The sequence below is a fragment of the Sylvia atricapilla genome, chromosome 5 (assembly GCF_009819655.1).
Source record: "Sylvia atricapilla isolate bSylAtr1 chromosome 5, bSylAtr1.pri, whole genome shotgun sequence".
Classification (NCBI taxonomy): domain Eukaryota; kingdom Metazoa; phylum Chordata; class Aves; order Passeriformes; family Sylviidae; genus Sylvia; species Sylvia atricapilla.
The window spans coordinates 9,622,265-9,635,562 of NC_089144.1; the positions used below are offsets into that span (position 1 = coordinate 9,622,265).

The 13,298-nt window shown below is 43.0% G+C and overlaps 1 protein-coding gene across 5 annotated transcripts; it reads right to left on the reverse strand.

Annotated features, from left to right (window-relative positions):
* Window positions 1–3,365: 3,365 nt before the first annotated feature.
* CBLL1 (Cbl proto-oncogene like 1) lies at window positions 3,366–12,362 on the reverse strand. Of its 5 annotated transcripts, XM_066318653.1 has the most exons (7): window positions 11,793–11,913; window positions 10,540–10,742; window positions 9,631–9,798; window positions 9,186–9,286; window positions 8,855–8,938; window positions 8,016–8,089; window positions 3,366–7,468 (listed from the first exon to the last, which is right to left on the reverse strand). In XM_066318653.1, the coding sequence occupies exons 2-7, from the start codon at window positions 10,541–10,543 to the stop codon at window positions 6,427–6,429; spliced, it is 1,473 nt and encodes a 490-aa protein (XP_066174750.1). In that variant the 5' UTR covers window positions 10,544–10,742; window positions 11,793–11,913; the 3' UTR covers window positions 3,366–6,426. The 5 variants fall into 5 exon arrangements, with proteins under 5 accessions (XP_066174750.1, XP_066174748.1, XP_066174744.1 ...); XM_066318651.1 differs by lacking the exons at window positions 10,540–10,742; window positions 11,793–11,913 and adding an exon at window positions 12,305–12,362 and having other exon boundaries at window positions 9,186–9,283; XM_066318647.1 differs by lacking the exons at window positions 10,540–10,742; window positions 11,793–11,913 and adding an exon at window positions 12,305–12,362.
* Between the last annotated feature and the right edge of the window lie 936 nt (window positions 12,363–13,298).

Sequence of the window (13,298 nt, forward strand, 5' to 3'; positions counted from 1 at the left end):
GACTGAGCTCTCCAGTTCAAGAAAGATGAAATCAAATGTTAATGAAGATAACTGTTACAAGCATCTTTGTAAAATGGAGAGCTTGTATCTAAGGACTGGCAAAAAGAGAAATAGATACAGGGATTTAACTTAGGAGAGAGGAAAAGTTATGCAAGATATAAAAATAACATTGTCCTGTAAGGGGAAAAAATGAACTGGCCAAACTTAAACATCAACAAGACATTAGAAGATCATTCCTCATTTTTACCATAGTGAGATCCTTTCCAGCTAGAACAAGAGGAACAAAAAACTCAACTGCTTTTAAGATGAGACTTAAACATGTTCATGAAAACCATGATACCACATCATACCAGTGTAATCTGAACTGTCAGACTCAAGCTGCTCTTTTCAGTCCTGTGCTCACATGTACCTATACTGACTCAGGCAAATGACCCTATCAAAAGCAATAAATGAAGTGCAGTATCTGGTGGAATACCACATACTGCACTTCAAAACCATATGGGATTTTTTGACAGGATTCAGGTTAATAATAAAAAAAAATATTCTTTTCTAAATTGCACATCTCAGAACAATTAATTTCTATACTAATGACTCTTCTGACACAGCACAGTGCCACAGAAGATAAATCCCCCTTCCAAGACTATTCACCATTTCCTAAATGGACATGGCATACAGACAGCCTTGGCCAGACAGCTTTGCTCTCCCATGTCACATGTCCCTACCAGCTACTTGCCATGTTCTTAAATCACACTACTCCTTTTTTTGTCAATGTTGGCACCAGGAGCAATTGTACTTCTTATGCTTTATGAGAAATTCCCTCCAGGTACTGGTTATTTCTGCAACTCTCTGTTACTCCAACACTAGCATTTTTCTGTGCGGTTTACCCTCATGCAGATTATAACATCTTGTTGTGGGATACTGTGGTGATGTAGATTTACTACTGTATTTTTGAGACAGGAACCTTCAGAAACCTGGCTATTTAGGTTTCTAAACACCCTGCCTTGGGTGCTGTTGCTACTCAGTTAGAGCACTATCATACACTTTAGTATATTAATATGCGTTTTAGTATTTTACTCAGGAATTAAGCAAAAAGGCAAATTCCGTATCTGCTTTTAGGAGAGCTGACAGGTTTCATGTTAATTCCTCATCACATATCCTGAGCCTCTCTCTCTTCAGCACAGTGCAGATGCTTTTTAACTAAATACCAATTTTACAGCCAGCAAGTAAGATGGAAAATGGAGAAGCCACACAGCCAGTGATTCTCAAGCCTGATTATCACTTTGTGGTGCAGTGCTAAATACAGAAACAAAAAATTGTGTTTATTCAAGGTCTTAGGCCAAATGGAGAGAGGATTATAACATGCAAACATGTCTTTTTTTTTTCAATTTCAAACTCAGTTCCTATAAAGGAAGAAGTATCCTTAAGCACTTCTTTAGTGAAATGCTACTCACAGTTCTCTATTCCTCATCCTTGTGCTGAATGTGGAGAATTTCTCACTCTTTATGCATTGTTCCCTTCTGCTTCCTGAGAAGATGCCTGAAAGTTTACCTGACCCAGAAATTGCAAAAAACAAGTTGAAGAACAATCATCAGCATTTATGTGATTTTATTTAGTGGAGGAAATAATTCACCGTAAATTATCTTGGAGGTGTGTTCAAGCACTGGTTTTCACAAATTAAACAGAAGAAAACTCTTGTCAATTGAGATATACTACTTCTATTTAGTTACTAATTTGGGGGGTTTTTCCTAAGCAGTTGTGCTGAAGTTCTTTTGTGAAATATTACTACATAAAAATGGAAACATTCCTGCCCCCTGCAGACACTATCACTCTTCCCATTACCAGAAGTGTATTACAATGAGTTCTACTGGCACTCAAGAAACACTTGAATTGTATTATCAAAATTACTCACTAAAGTTTCATAATGACTGAGCTAATTTACCAGCTTCCTGCTGCTATTCCACCCACACATTTTTGGATGTACGCTGCATTTTAAAATATTTTCATCTCTTGCACTCATGAACTGAGTCTACACTGAAAATAAATTTTAAAAAAAGAAGAAAAAATCAACAAATTAATGCCTCATACTCAAGAGAATAAAGAGATCCCATTTAGAGTAGGGAAAGTTTCTAAAGTTGGTGTCTCATGGTTAAGGCAAGACTAAAAGGGGATTTCAACATCATTATTTTCACTCATGCTGCCTAAATGCAGCCAGTTCTGTCTGCAAACTGCTCAGTGTGAGCCACTGGTGTGAGTGTAATATATCTGAACACAGTGCAAAAGCTCACAATTGCGAAGGGACAATTACTGTATCAAGATGATTTATGATTTGCTAAGAATTGTTTTTAACACCATAAAACAAATAAGAAGGGAAATACAACTTGTATAATACTGATATTTACTTTAGAAATGTAATCAGGATGAAAATGAATCCACACCTTGCACACATTCCTCTGCTGGACTCTGTGGCATACATACGAAGAAGAAAAGTTCAAACTTATTTCCCATACATTCAATATTCCATTGCAGCTCCACTCCACTGTGCTCCTCCAGTCTCCCAGGCTGGACAGGACCTTCTGCTGTGAACCTGAGCCTGCTTTTGTCAGTAGCAATGCACACAGAGAGAAACAACTCAAAATCAGACACAAGTTTTACAGAGCAGAAAACAGCTTAAGAAGAGAGGGGTGTGTTCAGACTTGATCCACAGGGAAAGTATATCCACAAACGTGTTTTTGAGAACACCTGACTTCCACTAAGGGGAACACAGCTTTTCTCCCTTGCTACATGTGCAAATTCAAAAGTGAAGTTAGGTAATAGTGGAGTTACTTCCACTTCAGTTTTTAACAAACAGTTTTTGATAGTCTTTGAGAGCAGGAAGTGAAAAGAAGTAGAAAATTAATCCAGTAAGATTTTATAATTCTCTTGGATCAGTTCTAAAAAAAAACCAAAAAACCTCACAGGTTTTTGGGGTTTTTTTTAAGGCATGAAAAATATGACTTATCACAAGTAGGTAACCAGTCATTCTGTTAACAGTATTAAAAAACCCCAGCACATACAGAAAGTATAGTTCACACAATTGGCCCCTGGTTATAAAGTATGCATGGCTGCAGGCAACTCTTTAAGCAAAGTCAGAGATGGAATCAAGGATAAAGTGTAAGGAGACAAACATCTAAAGCACAGATGTTTTCAGGGGCCATCTGCTGGCGTCCTTTAATTCTTTCCATGGTGAACACAACCATCATCAAACTGTTTTTCATTGCTGATGTGACATTGTTAGAGGAATTTGCAATGGCTGATAAATTTAAATGTCAGAGTTCTCTTTAAAACCTGAGATCTGCTAGGCAATGCTTTGGGAAGGAGATCACTGCCACAGTCAAGGATATTTATTCAAAATAAACAATTAAATTAAAATGTTTGTCTTTACAGTAAGAAGGAATCCAAAGAAATCACATCTCACCATTTCTAACATTGTCAATTACACAATTAAATACAACACACGAATTTTGTAACCTCTCAGTAAAATGATCAAGTATTTAAAAAAAAAAACAAACCAACCCAACCAACAAATAAAGGAAAAAGCACTCTAAAACATACACCAAACCCATAAACAAATAAAAAAGACAGTTAACACAGGTTTTCAACCAGAGGAAGCATTTTTAAACTTTGTAAATATGAAAACTTTAACAGTGCCCTTCATTACATAGGTAATAGATTTATATATATAATCTAATCCAGATTTAATAATTAAAAAAATATATTAAGTCTCCCTCTTTCAAGACAACATAGAAATTTGACTCAAGTCCAAGACTTGCCTGCATAGGATGACTTTTCAGTTACGTCCTCTATCACAGACTTTTGATCCATGGCCACTAATCAGCTCAAGGGATCCCACTGATTTTTTGGGTAATACATTATTGTCCATATGCCATATGTCACCATTGTTGCAAACACAGAGAAAAAAATTCTCACACACTGTCTACCTGCATTGACAATGATAGAGATACATTCATCTTTTGTGCTTCTTGATGGAGAAACTGTTTTCCCTTAATCAATCCATCTGCCTCAGCATTTTCAGGAAAGCATTTTAACAGTACCTTTAAAAATAGCTCTGGACACAGCAATATTTTGAACTCTTCATCTGGGTCAAGAGATGGAAGAATCTGTAACAGAAGTTTGCAACCCGACTTACTTCAAACACACAGCAGGATGGGAAGAGCTGCCTCATTCCCTCATCACCTGTGACTGATGGGATTCTGGATTCTTATTCCAGAATGTCCCATTTTCCCCAGCACTGGTGCAGTGGGTGCACAGCCCTCCCTCGGGAGCTGGGAGTGTCCCAGCACAGCAAGCTGGCACCTGGAGTCCTCACAGCTGTGTCAGCTCTCAGCTTGGCTTGGCAGAGTCAGAGGACAAGAACCAGAGATGCAGATTGCCTCCCAGATGAAATCATGTGCTGTAACATAAACGTGCCTCCTCTCAGTCAACTTCACCGTGACAGAAGGGGTCCTCAAGAGTTCCTCGTGTGTTTGTTAGTCACTGAAAGAAAAGAATGCTGGCAGAGCCATTTTTGCCTTCACATGTATAGAAGCAGTGAATTTTCAACCAGCCCATTTCAGAGCACACTATCACGACCAGCCTCTTTTTCTTCACCACTGTATTTTATTTAAAATTACTTAGTTTTCAGAGCAACCAAACCAAATAACTCTCTCTTAGAAAGAAGTATGTTACAGCTAAGCAGATTTTCAAGCAGTTGACACTTAACTGGCCATTTGCACACCCCAGAATTTATTTGTATCCCATCTCTAAAGAAATATTTCCTTGAAAGGCAGTCTAAAAGATTTGGCTGTGGTCACAAGGAAGCCAATGGCAGTCAAGAACAGAATAAATCTAAAGAGCCCTTGCTTGACCAATTAAAAATATGAGGTTTAGACATAGAAATACAAAATTTGGAATGTTGCACTGTCACAGCTCTTTCACAAATTTAACACTTATGATTCCGGAAAATAATGTTTACAAAATAAAAAGCAACACTGAGGTTTTAAGATGGCTCAGATTACTTGAGAACAGTAGGAAACTACAAACTTTAGAAAAATCCCAAAGGACTTCATTGAAAAGCACCACTGCCAGAAACGTGGCATTTGGAAAAACAATGGTTCAGTGCAAATACTGATCAGAAATGCAAAGATAAGCACTCCAACCAACAGACAGTACTGTCTTGTTAGTGTCTGCTTCTGCTACCAGCTGCACTAAAAAGGAACCTTCTCCTTTTATACTATGTTTCTCTTTAAAAGTAATCTTATAAAACATAAATTTTTGACAAAAACAGACCTAAAAGCCTGCTTATATTGCTAGTTTTTGAGAAAAGCAAAACACCTAAAGACTGTTCAATTAAACCTGAATCATAAAATCAAACCGATAAATAATGTGTACCTTTTTATTTCTATACATGGGATTTCAGACCACTTCTCTCTTATTATCCCAGTGAGAAGCTTTCCAACTGTACACATTATATAAAGTGAGAGAGGCAAACATGACTTCCCTACCTAAAAGAAGCTGCTTTTCATGGACATGGCAAGCCAGTTCACAGCCACTTCCACACAAACACAGCCATAGGTAAACACAGCAGTTTGAATTCAACTCCACTGAGTAGCTTACATGTAAACAAAACCTTCTGAATCAAAACTACCTTTAAAACATCCTCCAAAAACCCAAACAAAAAAAAAACCAACCCACAATACATGGTTTTATGTCATGCCCAAAGCCGTATCTTTGACAAATTCATTTTGATGCATAAAGAAAAAAACAGAAAAGCTGGAATGTGGTAAAAGCAGAATTCTGCACATCTGATTTTTAGTGCCAAGATTTCATTATGGCCTGAAATCCTTATAAGTAACGGTAAATGGCAGTAGGAGAAATATTAAAATTCCTTTAATATTTCACTACACTGCTGTTTGGAAGGTCTATGTGTTGAAATGGTGTCCCAGCACTACGTGTATGTTAACTGTATATAAAAACTCACCACATTTACAACCATATTTCAATTTAATTATTGTACACAGGTTAACAAAAACACTGGATTTAACAAAAACAATATTCAGAATGGTACAACACGTGTTCGTCTTCTCCAGGAAATAATATTACAAGTGATCATCTTAGTACAATTTAGCCACACTAGCGACAGAAGTTCTGTTAAAATGCAACTGTGGTCTACTAAGCCACTTATTTTAGCACTACAGAGTATTTGAAGTTAAGAGTCCTACGGCCAAGGCTTAAAAATCATTTAAGATTCAAACCTCAAAATGTCTTACAGTCAAAATGACAGTATTCTTAAAAAACCACAACAAAATAACCCCAAAACAATTAATTAAAAGGCTTCCGTATTTAATTTCATTCTCTTCATGGCATTCTCTATGTATATAGCTGCTTGTATCATTGGTAATAGGGTCTGTATCTGGCTTGATCGGGGTGATGCGGTCCAGGAAGGGGGGCCTGAGCAGGAGGCCCTTGCATCCTGGGAGGTGGAGGCGGCCCCCTTGGAGCCGGCCATATCCCGGGACTCATGCCCCCAGGCTGCGTGAACGGGGGACTAAGAGTTCCCTGATCCTCGCTGAACTGCGGCAAGGAGCTGGGAGTATAGTGGTGCGGCGGGGGCGCGCTGACGTTGACGGGCGGCCCCCCGTGCTGCGGAGGGGGCGGTCCCGGAGGAGGGTGGTTCATGTAGGGCGGCATCTGGGCGATGATGTGTCCGGGCGGAGGGGTGATGGGCGGCGGCGCCGAGGTCATGGGCGGCGGCGGGGCCTGGCTGTACACCATGTGCGGGGTGCCCGCCGCCTGCGGGGGGTGCTGCAGAGGGTGGCTGATGGGCGGCGGCGGCGGCGGCGGCGGCGCGTAGTGCTGCTGGGGAGGCATTATGTGGTGAGGGTGGGACACCACCGGCTGGCCCTGGTACTCGGGATGGTGGTGGGCGGGCGCGGGCGCCGGCGGCGGCGGCTCTCGAGCGCCGGAACTGGAATCATCCTGGATGGGGACAGTTATTAAGTTGCTGTGTTTCCTCGTCGAGATGCGGAAGGTGTCCTGACTGACGGGGCGGGGGGGCGGCGGGGCCATGGACATCTCGGCAGGAGGAGCGCGGATGTCTTCGTGGGGCTGGTTGTAGTGCTCGTGGGGCACGTGCTGCAGAGGCGGCGGGGGCATCATGATGTGCTGCTTGGGCGGAATGTGGCTCAGGTGGTGTTTCTCGGGGGGCATGATGAAACGCTCGGGAATTTCGGCCGGCGGCGGGGCAATAGGAGGATGCACGGGCTCAATGGGAGGACGAGTAACAGGCTTCCCGGCTCTCATGTGACGGTGGTTGATGTGAGCTTGTAAGTCCCTCTGTGACAGGTAAGTTCTCTTGCACCCCTGAACGATGCTACACATGAAGAGAGAGCCTCGTACACACTGCTCAATTCGCTGCACGGGTTCGTTACAGCTGAATAAAGACAGAAGATCGATTTATTATCATCACCGAGAGCTCAACATGCATTCTTCCTCGTTAACATAATTAGCTAAATGAGAACTGACAATTTTGCTCCGCTGTAGCAATGAAAGAAAATTTTCAATGATTCGAAGTTTACCTAGTTTTTAAAGCTCAAAATGTAACTATGAAAGAACTTAAAAATTTCATGAGATAGAATTTTTAAAGTATCATCTCACACGGAAATTTCTTCTGTGCATTAAGCAGTAGCACTCACTTTCACTAAATAAATCAAACTGCTATTAATTCCTTTTCAAATTAGAGCAATAACAGGTTACCTACCCCAAAACAACAAAGCAAACACTGATCTCTTCCAATTCCAAACAATAGAATAGGAACTACGAAGTTCAGAGTACTCTCCTGCCTCTACTAAATGTACATTAATAAGAGCCACGTTAACAGAGTATCTGAAATAAAGTATTTGTTAAGATATAGATATATTTGTTAAGATACAAGTTACTTTCTTACATTTCCTTTAATAACAAATCTTGAGATAACTTACCCTGGACACATCTTGTCTCCCTTTTTCTCATGTAGTATAGCACAGTCATAGCAGAAAACATGCTTGCAAGGTATCTAGAGATAAAAAATTGCCGTAAACATTGTGTATAAATCTATATCATTCTGCAGAATACAGTTCCTCCTGCCAGTGCACAGTTTATGATAAAGTAACTAAGTTACCTATGAGGTGAACAAGTACACCAATGGCTAACAATTTACAGCATCTTTGCAGAGAAACCTTCTAGAACAGTTCATGCTGTGTTTGGGGTTATGTGTTGGTAAAAAACATTGGCAAAAGTTTGAGTCTTGCACTATTCCCAACACTGAACTTTCACAGAAGCTGTATATGCAATCTGATTACACTCGTCTTGTCGGCAGGGAAGCCAAGTTTTAAAAGCATTAACTGTCAGATGGTGAAGCCTGTTACATCATGCTTAGAAATCTAAATTAATCACAGGGATTTTTAAAGGTGCATAAAAGCGAACAGTGTTTCCTAACTTCACTGCAAGTCTTCAACTGAGGTAAAAAGCTTATTTTCAAACCTAAGTGGTGGAAGGTCAAAACCCCAGGTGGTTTTTTCCTTCATGATGGTGTTCTGTTTTTTGTTTACATTTACAGGCTTACTTTACTGAATTGGGGGGTAAAGCAAAATCAGTCAGACAGATGGAACAAAACCACTTGAGCAGTGAAGGCCTCCAGGTCCATCCTGGTACTATTCTGCTGTTTATTCAGATGCCTGTTGAAATCAGTCATCTCTAGAAGCCTCATACAGACACAGTAAAACCTGATTTTATCTACAGGGAAACCATGGCTGCATCTTCCACTGGTAATTTCACTCACCATGCGTCCATACATTTTGATGGGCAATCCACACTTATCACAGAAATGGACTGGTGTATCATCCTTTTCCCCCAGCAAGTTTATCTGGTAGGACAGAGAAGGGGGTGAGAAAACAAACCTCAACATCACTAAAGCTTCTCATTTCAATCATCATCAACAAACCCATTATTTCTGAATTAGCTGAAAAGGATGCAAGAACACCACAAACACGAGAAAGCGAGGATGTATTTTTAGTCAGACAAAAAACACTGAAAAACTTTTAATTAACAAAGTATCTACCAGGACTACTTACAGCCTGGAATTAAACACAGGCAAAGATTCATGACTTTACCTTATAATCCCAAAAAATGGGTCCAGGAAATCTCCTTTGATTGCCAAACATTTCACCTCCTTTACATTCGTATCGCTCCTCTTTGTTATAATCAAATTCTTCTGTGGAAAGGAGAAAGAGAAGAAAGACACAAGCCAACCACAACACTTCCTTAATTGACAGCAGCTGCTATTAAGAGCATGGGTCATTTATAATGAAATCATCAAATAATGCCACAGCACTTCCAATCTGCTGAGCCCATTCTACAGAAAGGCAGAGCCAAAATAATAAAACAGCCTGTTTGGAAATGGGCTCTACTGAAGCCCTACAATGCAGCAGTATTTGGAGATTTGAAACTCCTTTTTCATTTGGACAGAACCCTGGACTCTTAAGTCTCTGAGTAAAGTCTTGAACAATGTTGTAGAATAATACACTTCCCTACTACAGGGAATTTATATGAATTTACCTTCATCACCAGCTTGTGTCTTTGAAGGCATCCTGTTCATATTTCTTGGAGTTCGAGGTGCAGGTTTGGTTTTATTGGTCTGTTTTGAAATAAGCTTTATGGGGATTCTTCTACGGACATCAAGACCACCCAATGATCCTGAACTATTTGTTCCTTGTAAATCATTGTCTATGAAAGAAAATAAAAACAAACTTACCTAATTTTTTACTTAATCTAATAGTCTCTAAAGAGGCTAAATATTAACAGAAAAGTTTTAACAAAAATAATTTTCAAAGCTTGCTTAAGACTCATACAACATACCAAAATTTAATCACTAGAAAATAGGTATCTTCACATACAATTTATTCCAGATGTCACGTCACAAAACTGTACTGGCAACAGCAACTGTTTTAAGAAATCTAGCTTAAAAATAAAGCTATTTAAATAACCTAGCTAGTCACACATTTTTTCCACAACAGACACATTAACCTTACAGCTTTTCTCACAGTGTGAATGGCACTGGAGAATCAATTCTTTGTACAACCTTGACCACACAGAATTTCTTACATGAAAAGATAATTTTTACTGTTTATCCATATTGTTTATTAAAGTAGGAATGAAACTAGTTTATGTATTAACTCAACATCTTGACATATCACTTAGAAGTTTATTATAAAGTATCACGAAAGTATTGATACTTAGGAATATGTAGTTGTATCCTTCCTAAACTGAAAATTATTGTTCCTGGCTACATACAATATTCTCCTTGACCAGATTTACATCTAAATATCAGGGTGAACAAAGCAAGAAATAGCCTGATGCATGCATCAGCAGGTGCAGGCTCAGGTAATGCAACAAGCAACACCAGTGAGGAGGAGCAACTCCCTCAGCCTCCAGCGAGTTTATCTGACACACCACACAGCATCTCACCCATACAAAAACAAAGTTACATCCTTCACAAATCTTCCCAGCTGGCTGGATTTTAACTGAAGATGCCGCAGGTGTTTCAAAGCAGGGCATGCTCAGTCTGGAAGGGGTGAGCCCCGAGCAGTTCCAGCCCTTGGTTCCGCAGGGCACGGCACTCCAGCCCTGGAATGACCACCCCAAAGGGCTGCAGTGCAGGAGCACAGACACTGAAATGAGGGTCCATTAGTGTAATTCTGCACAATGCCTCACCAACTACTGTCTCTCGAAGCCTATAACCACCACACACAATGCCACAAGCAGAAGGAAAAATAAGAAAAAATGGGATTGCTGTTTTTCAGAAGCTACCACCAAGGCTAGGACATGTGTCAGTTTCAAACTGGGACTGTGCCCTGACAGTCCTGTATCTCCAAACCAAAACCCCTCAATTTCTTCAGATAGATCAAACTCCTGTCAGCACTATGGTTGACAGTTTTACTCTAAAAGGCAATATGCAAAAAGCCAAAAGCAATAAAGCTTGTTTTTACTTCTGGTCATTTGTTATTTCTCTCGGCTGTCCAGATGAACCTGCAAACACTCAACTATGCCATCAGGCTTCCCCTGGGAGTGCTCGACCCAGACACCAGAGCTGAAGCTGCTTGTTTTCCATGTATTGGCAAATTCTGTTTTCTCCCAGGATACACAAAACCACAGCACCAAACCACAAACAGTCTCTGCAGCAACCCAGTCCGTTTGCAAACAGGGATAATTAAAACAAATTTTAAAATGCAAAAACTTATGTCCAATAGGTTCTGTCACCTTTTCCTCCTTATACCCTTTCAAGCCTAGAATATTTACACGAGTTAGCTGCTCAACTAACACAAACTAGCAAATTTATTAGTCACTCCTGCTTCATAAAAACATAATAAATTCCTGTCTGCATGAAAACAACTTGCAGGATTATATCCATAAAAATCTACGACAAACATACCAAACTTGTTAAGACTACTTCAAGAAGCTCTATTAATTAGAGGTGATGCAACCTACTGTCACCTTCGTCAACTGAAGTTTTATTTTTGCATTTCAAGCTTTATTAAAATTCACAGACACAGCTCAAATACTTTATACAGATAGAGGCACAACGCGTTTTTTTTTTTTAATGGAAAGGGAAAAACACCTCCAACACCACCCTAGCAAAAAGCCCACGTCCATTCATTCATTCACTGCACTACGCCAGCGCATTAACTAGCAAAGGATCACAGCTACGCCAGCGCGCTCACCGGCGAACGACATTTAAACGACGAAACCAAATTTAAGCACACGAGGAAGTTTCCTCTCGGGCCACAACCACGGAATCAGGAAACACATCAGGGACACCGATGCCGGGAAACGCCGCGGGCAAACGAGGGTCTGTCCCGCAGCTCCGGGGCGCCACAGGCTGCACCCGGCGCCGCCGGGCCCCGGCACCCCGGAGCAGCCAGCCGCAGTCAGCAGCCTGGGCCGTCCCGCCGGCAGCGGCCCCTCAGCCCGGCCGAGCGCTCTCGGGCCGGGGGCAGCGCCGGGCCCCGCCGAGCCGAAGGTGGCCCCGGGGCCGCCGCGCCCGCCCGGGCGGAGAGCAGGCCCCGCCGCGCCCCCGAGCCCCGCCGGCGCTCCCGGGGGCCGGCTCGGGCCCGCCGCCGCCGCCCCCGCGCCGCCCCGCGCCCGCCGGCCCCGCTCGGCCGCTCCCCGCCCAGCGGCGGGCGCGGGCCCGGCTCCCCGGGCACGGACGAGTCCCCGGCCTCCCCCTGCTCACCATTGTGGTCCATGATGCGGCGCGGGGCGCTCTGGGAGCGGAAGGGCGCGGCCGGAAGCGGCGGGGCGGGGGCGGGGCGGGGGCGGGGCGCGGGCGGCGGGGCCGCGCTCGGGGTGCCGGGGACAGCGGGAGCGGAGCGGGGACGGGAGCGGGACGGGGACGGGAGCGGAGCGGGGGCGGGAGCGGAGCGGGGGCGGGAGCGGAGCGAGAGAGCCGGGCCGCTTCATACCGCTGCAGGAGCGGAGCGGGGACGGGAGCGGAACGGGAGAGCGGGGCCGCCTCAGACCGCGGCGGGAGCGGAATGCGGCCGCCCCGAGGTGCAGAGCCGCGACTAGTTGGCACTGCGAGTCGTCCCCCCTTGGTTTTGGGGAAGGGATGGAGTGAAAAGATAGCGGGGGCTCTGAGCTGAGGGGCCGCGGAGGGCCCGTCCCGCAGCCTTCAAACACTGTAAAGATGCGAGGCCCCATCGCGCCCTCGCCTGCTGACGGTCGGCCTGCATTTTTAGCATGGAAATGACAGATTGCTGCCGCGCTGTAGAGGCGATGGAACAGTGACTCTTGAGAGCACTCAGAAGCTTCGCAGCAGTGGAGCTCACTAGCTCAGGGGAGGACTTAATGTTACATTTAGCTTTTCGTAATTCCTGAGTAATTCAGTGCGATGCTGAATGTTCCTGTAGCACTGAGGAAGAAAAATACAACGAAGTCATAGGCTGTAAGTAGAAAATGGCCTTGAGCAGTCCTTCCCCAACCCTAAAGTCCAGGTAACTCTACTCCATGCAGGTCAGATTGGTGATTGTCTCACTAAAAGCCTCCCGGAGTGGGATCTTGTTCCCCTACAATGTCTCTCATTATCTTTACAGCCTTAACATTTACAAGCTGCCATTAAAGTCTAACATTTCTTGTCTTACCCGCACAAGGCAGAGGGAACAGGTTTTTCTTTTTTTCCTTTGTCAATCCTCAAGACAGACCCAAGGGAAGTGTGGCACTCATCCCTT

Bases quoted from the DNA above. Each gene is read 5' to 3' on its own strand.
- CBLL1 (XM_066318647.1), bottom strand. The intron at 8,090-8,854 runs GTGAGTGAAATT...TTTTATCTCTAG, and splicing joins TCAAAATGTATGGACGCATG to ATACCTTGCAAGCATGTTTT. The intron at 7,469-8,015 runs GTAAGTTATCTC...GTCTTTATTCAG, and splicing joins GGAGACAAGATGTGTCCAGG to CTGTAACGAACCCGTGCAGC.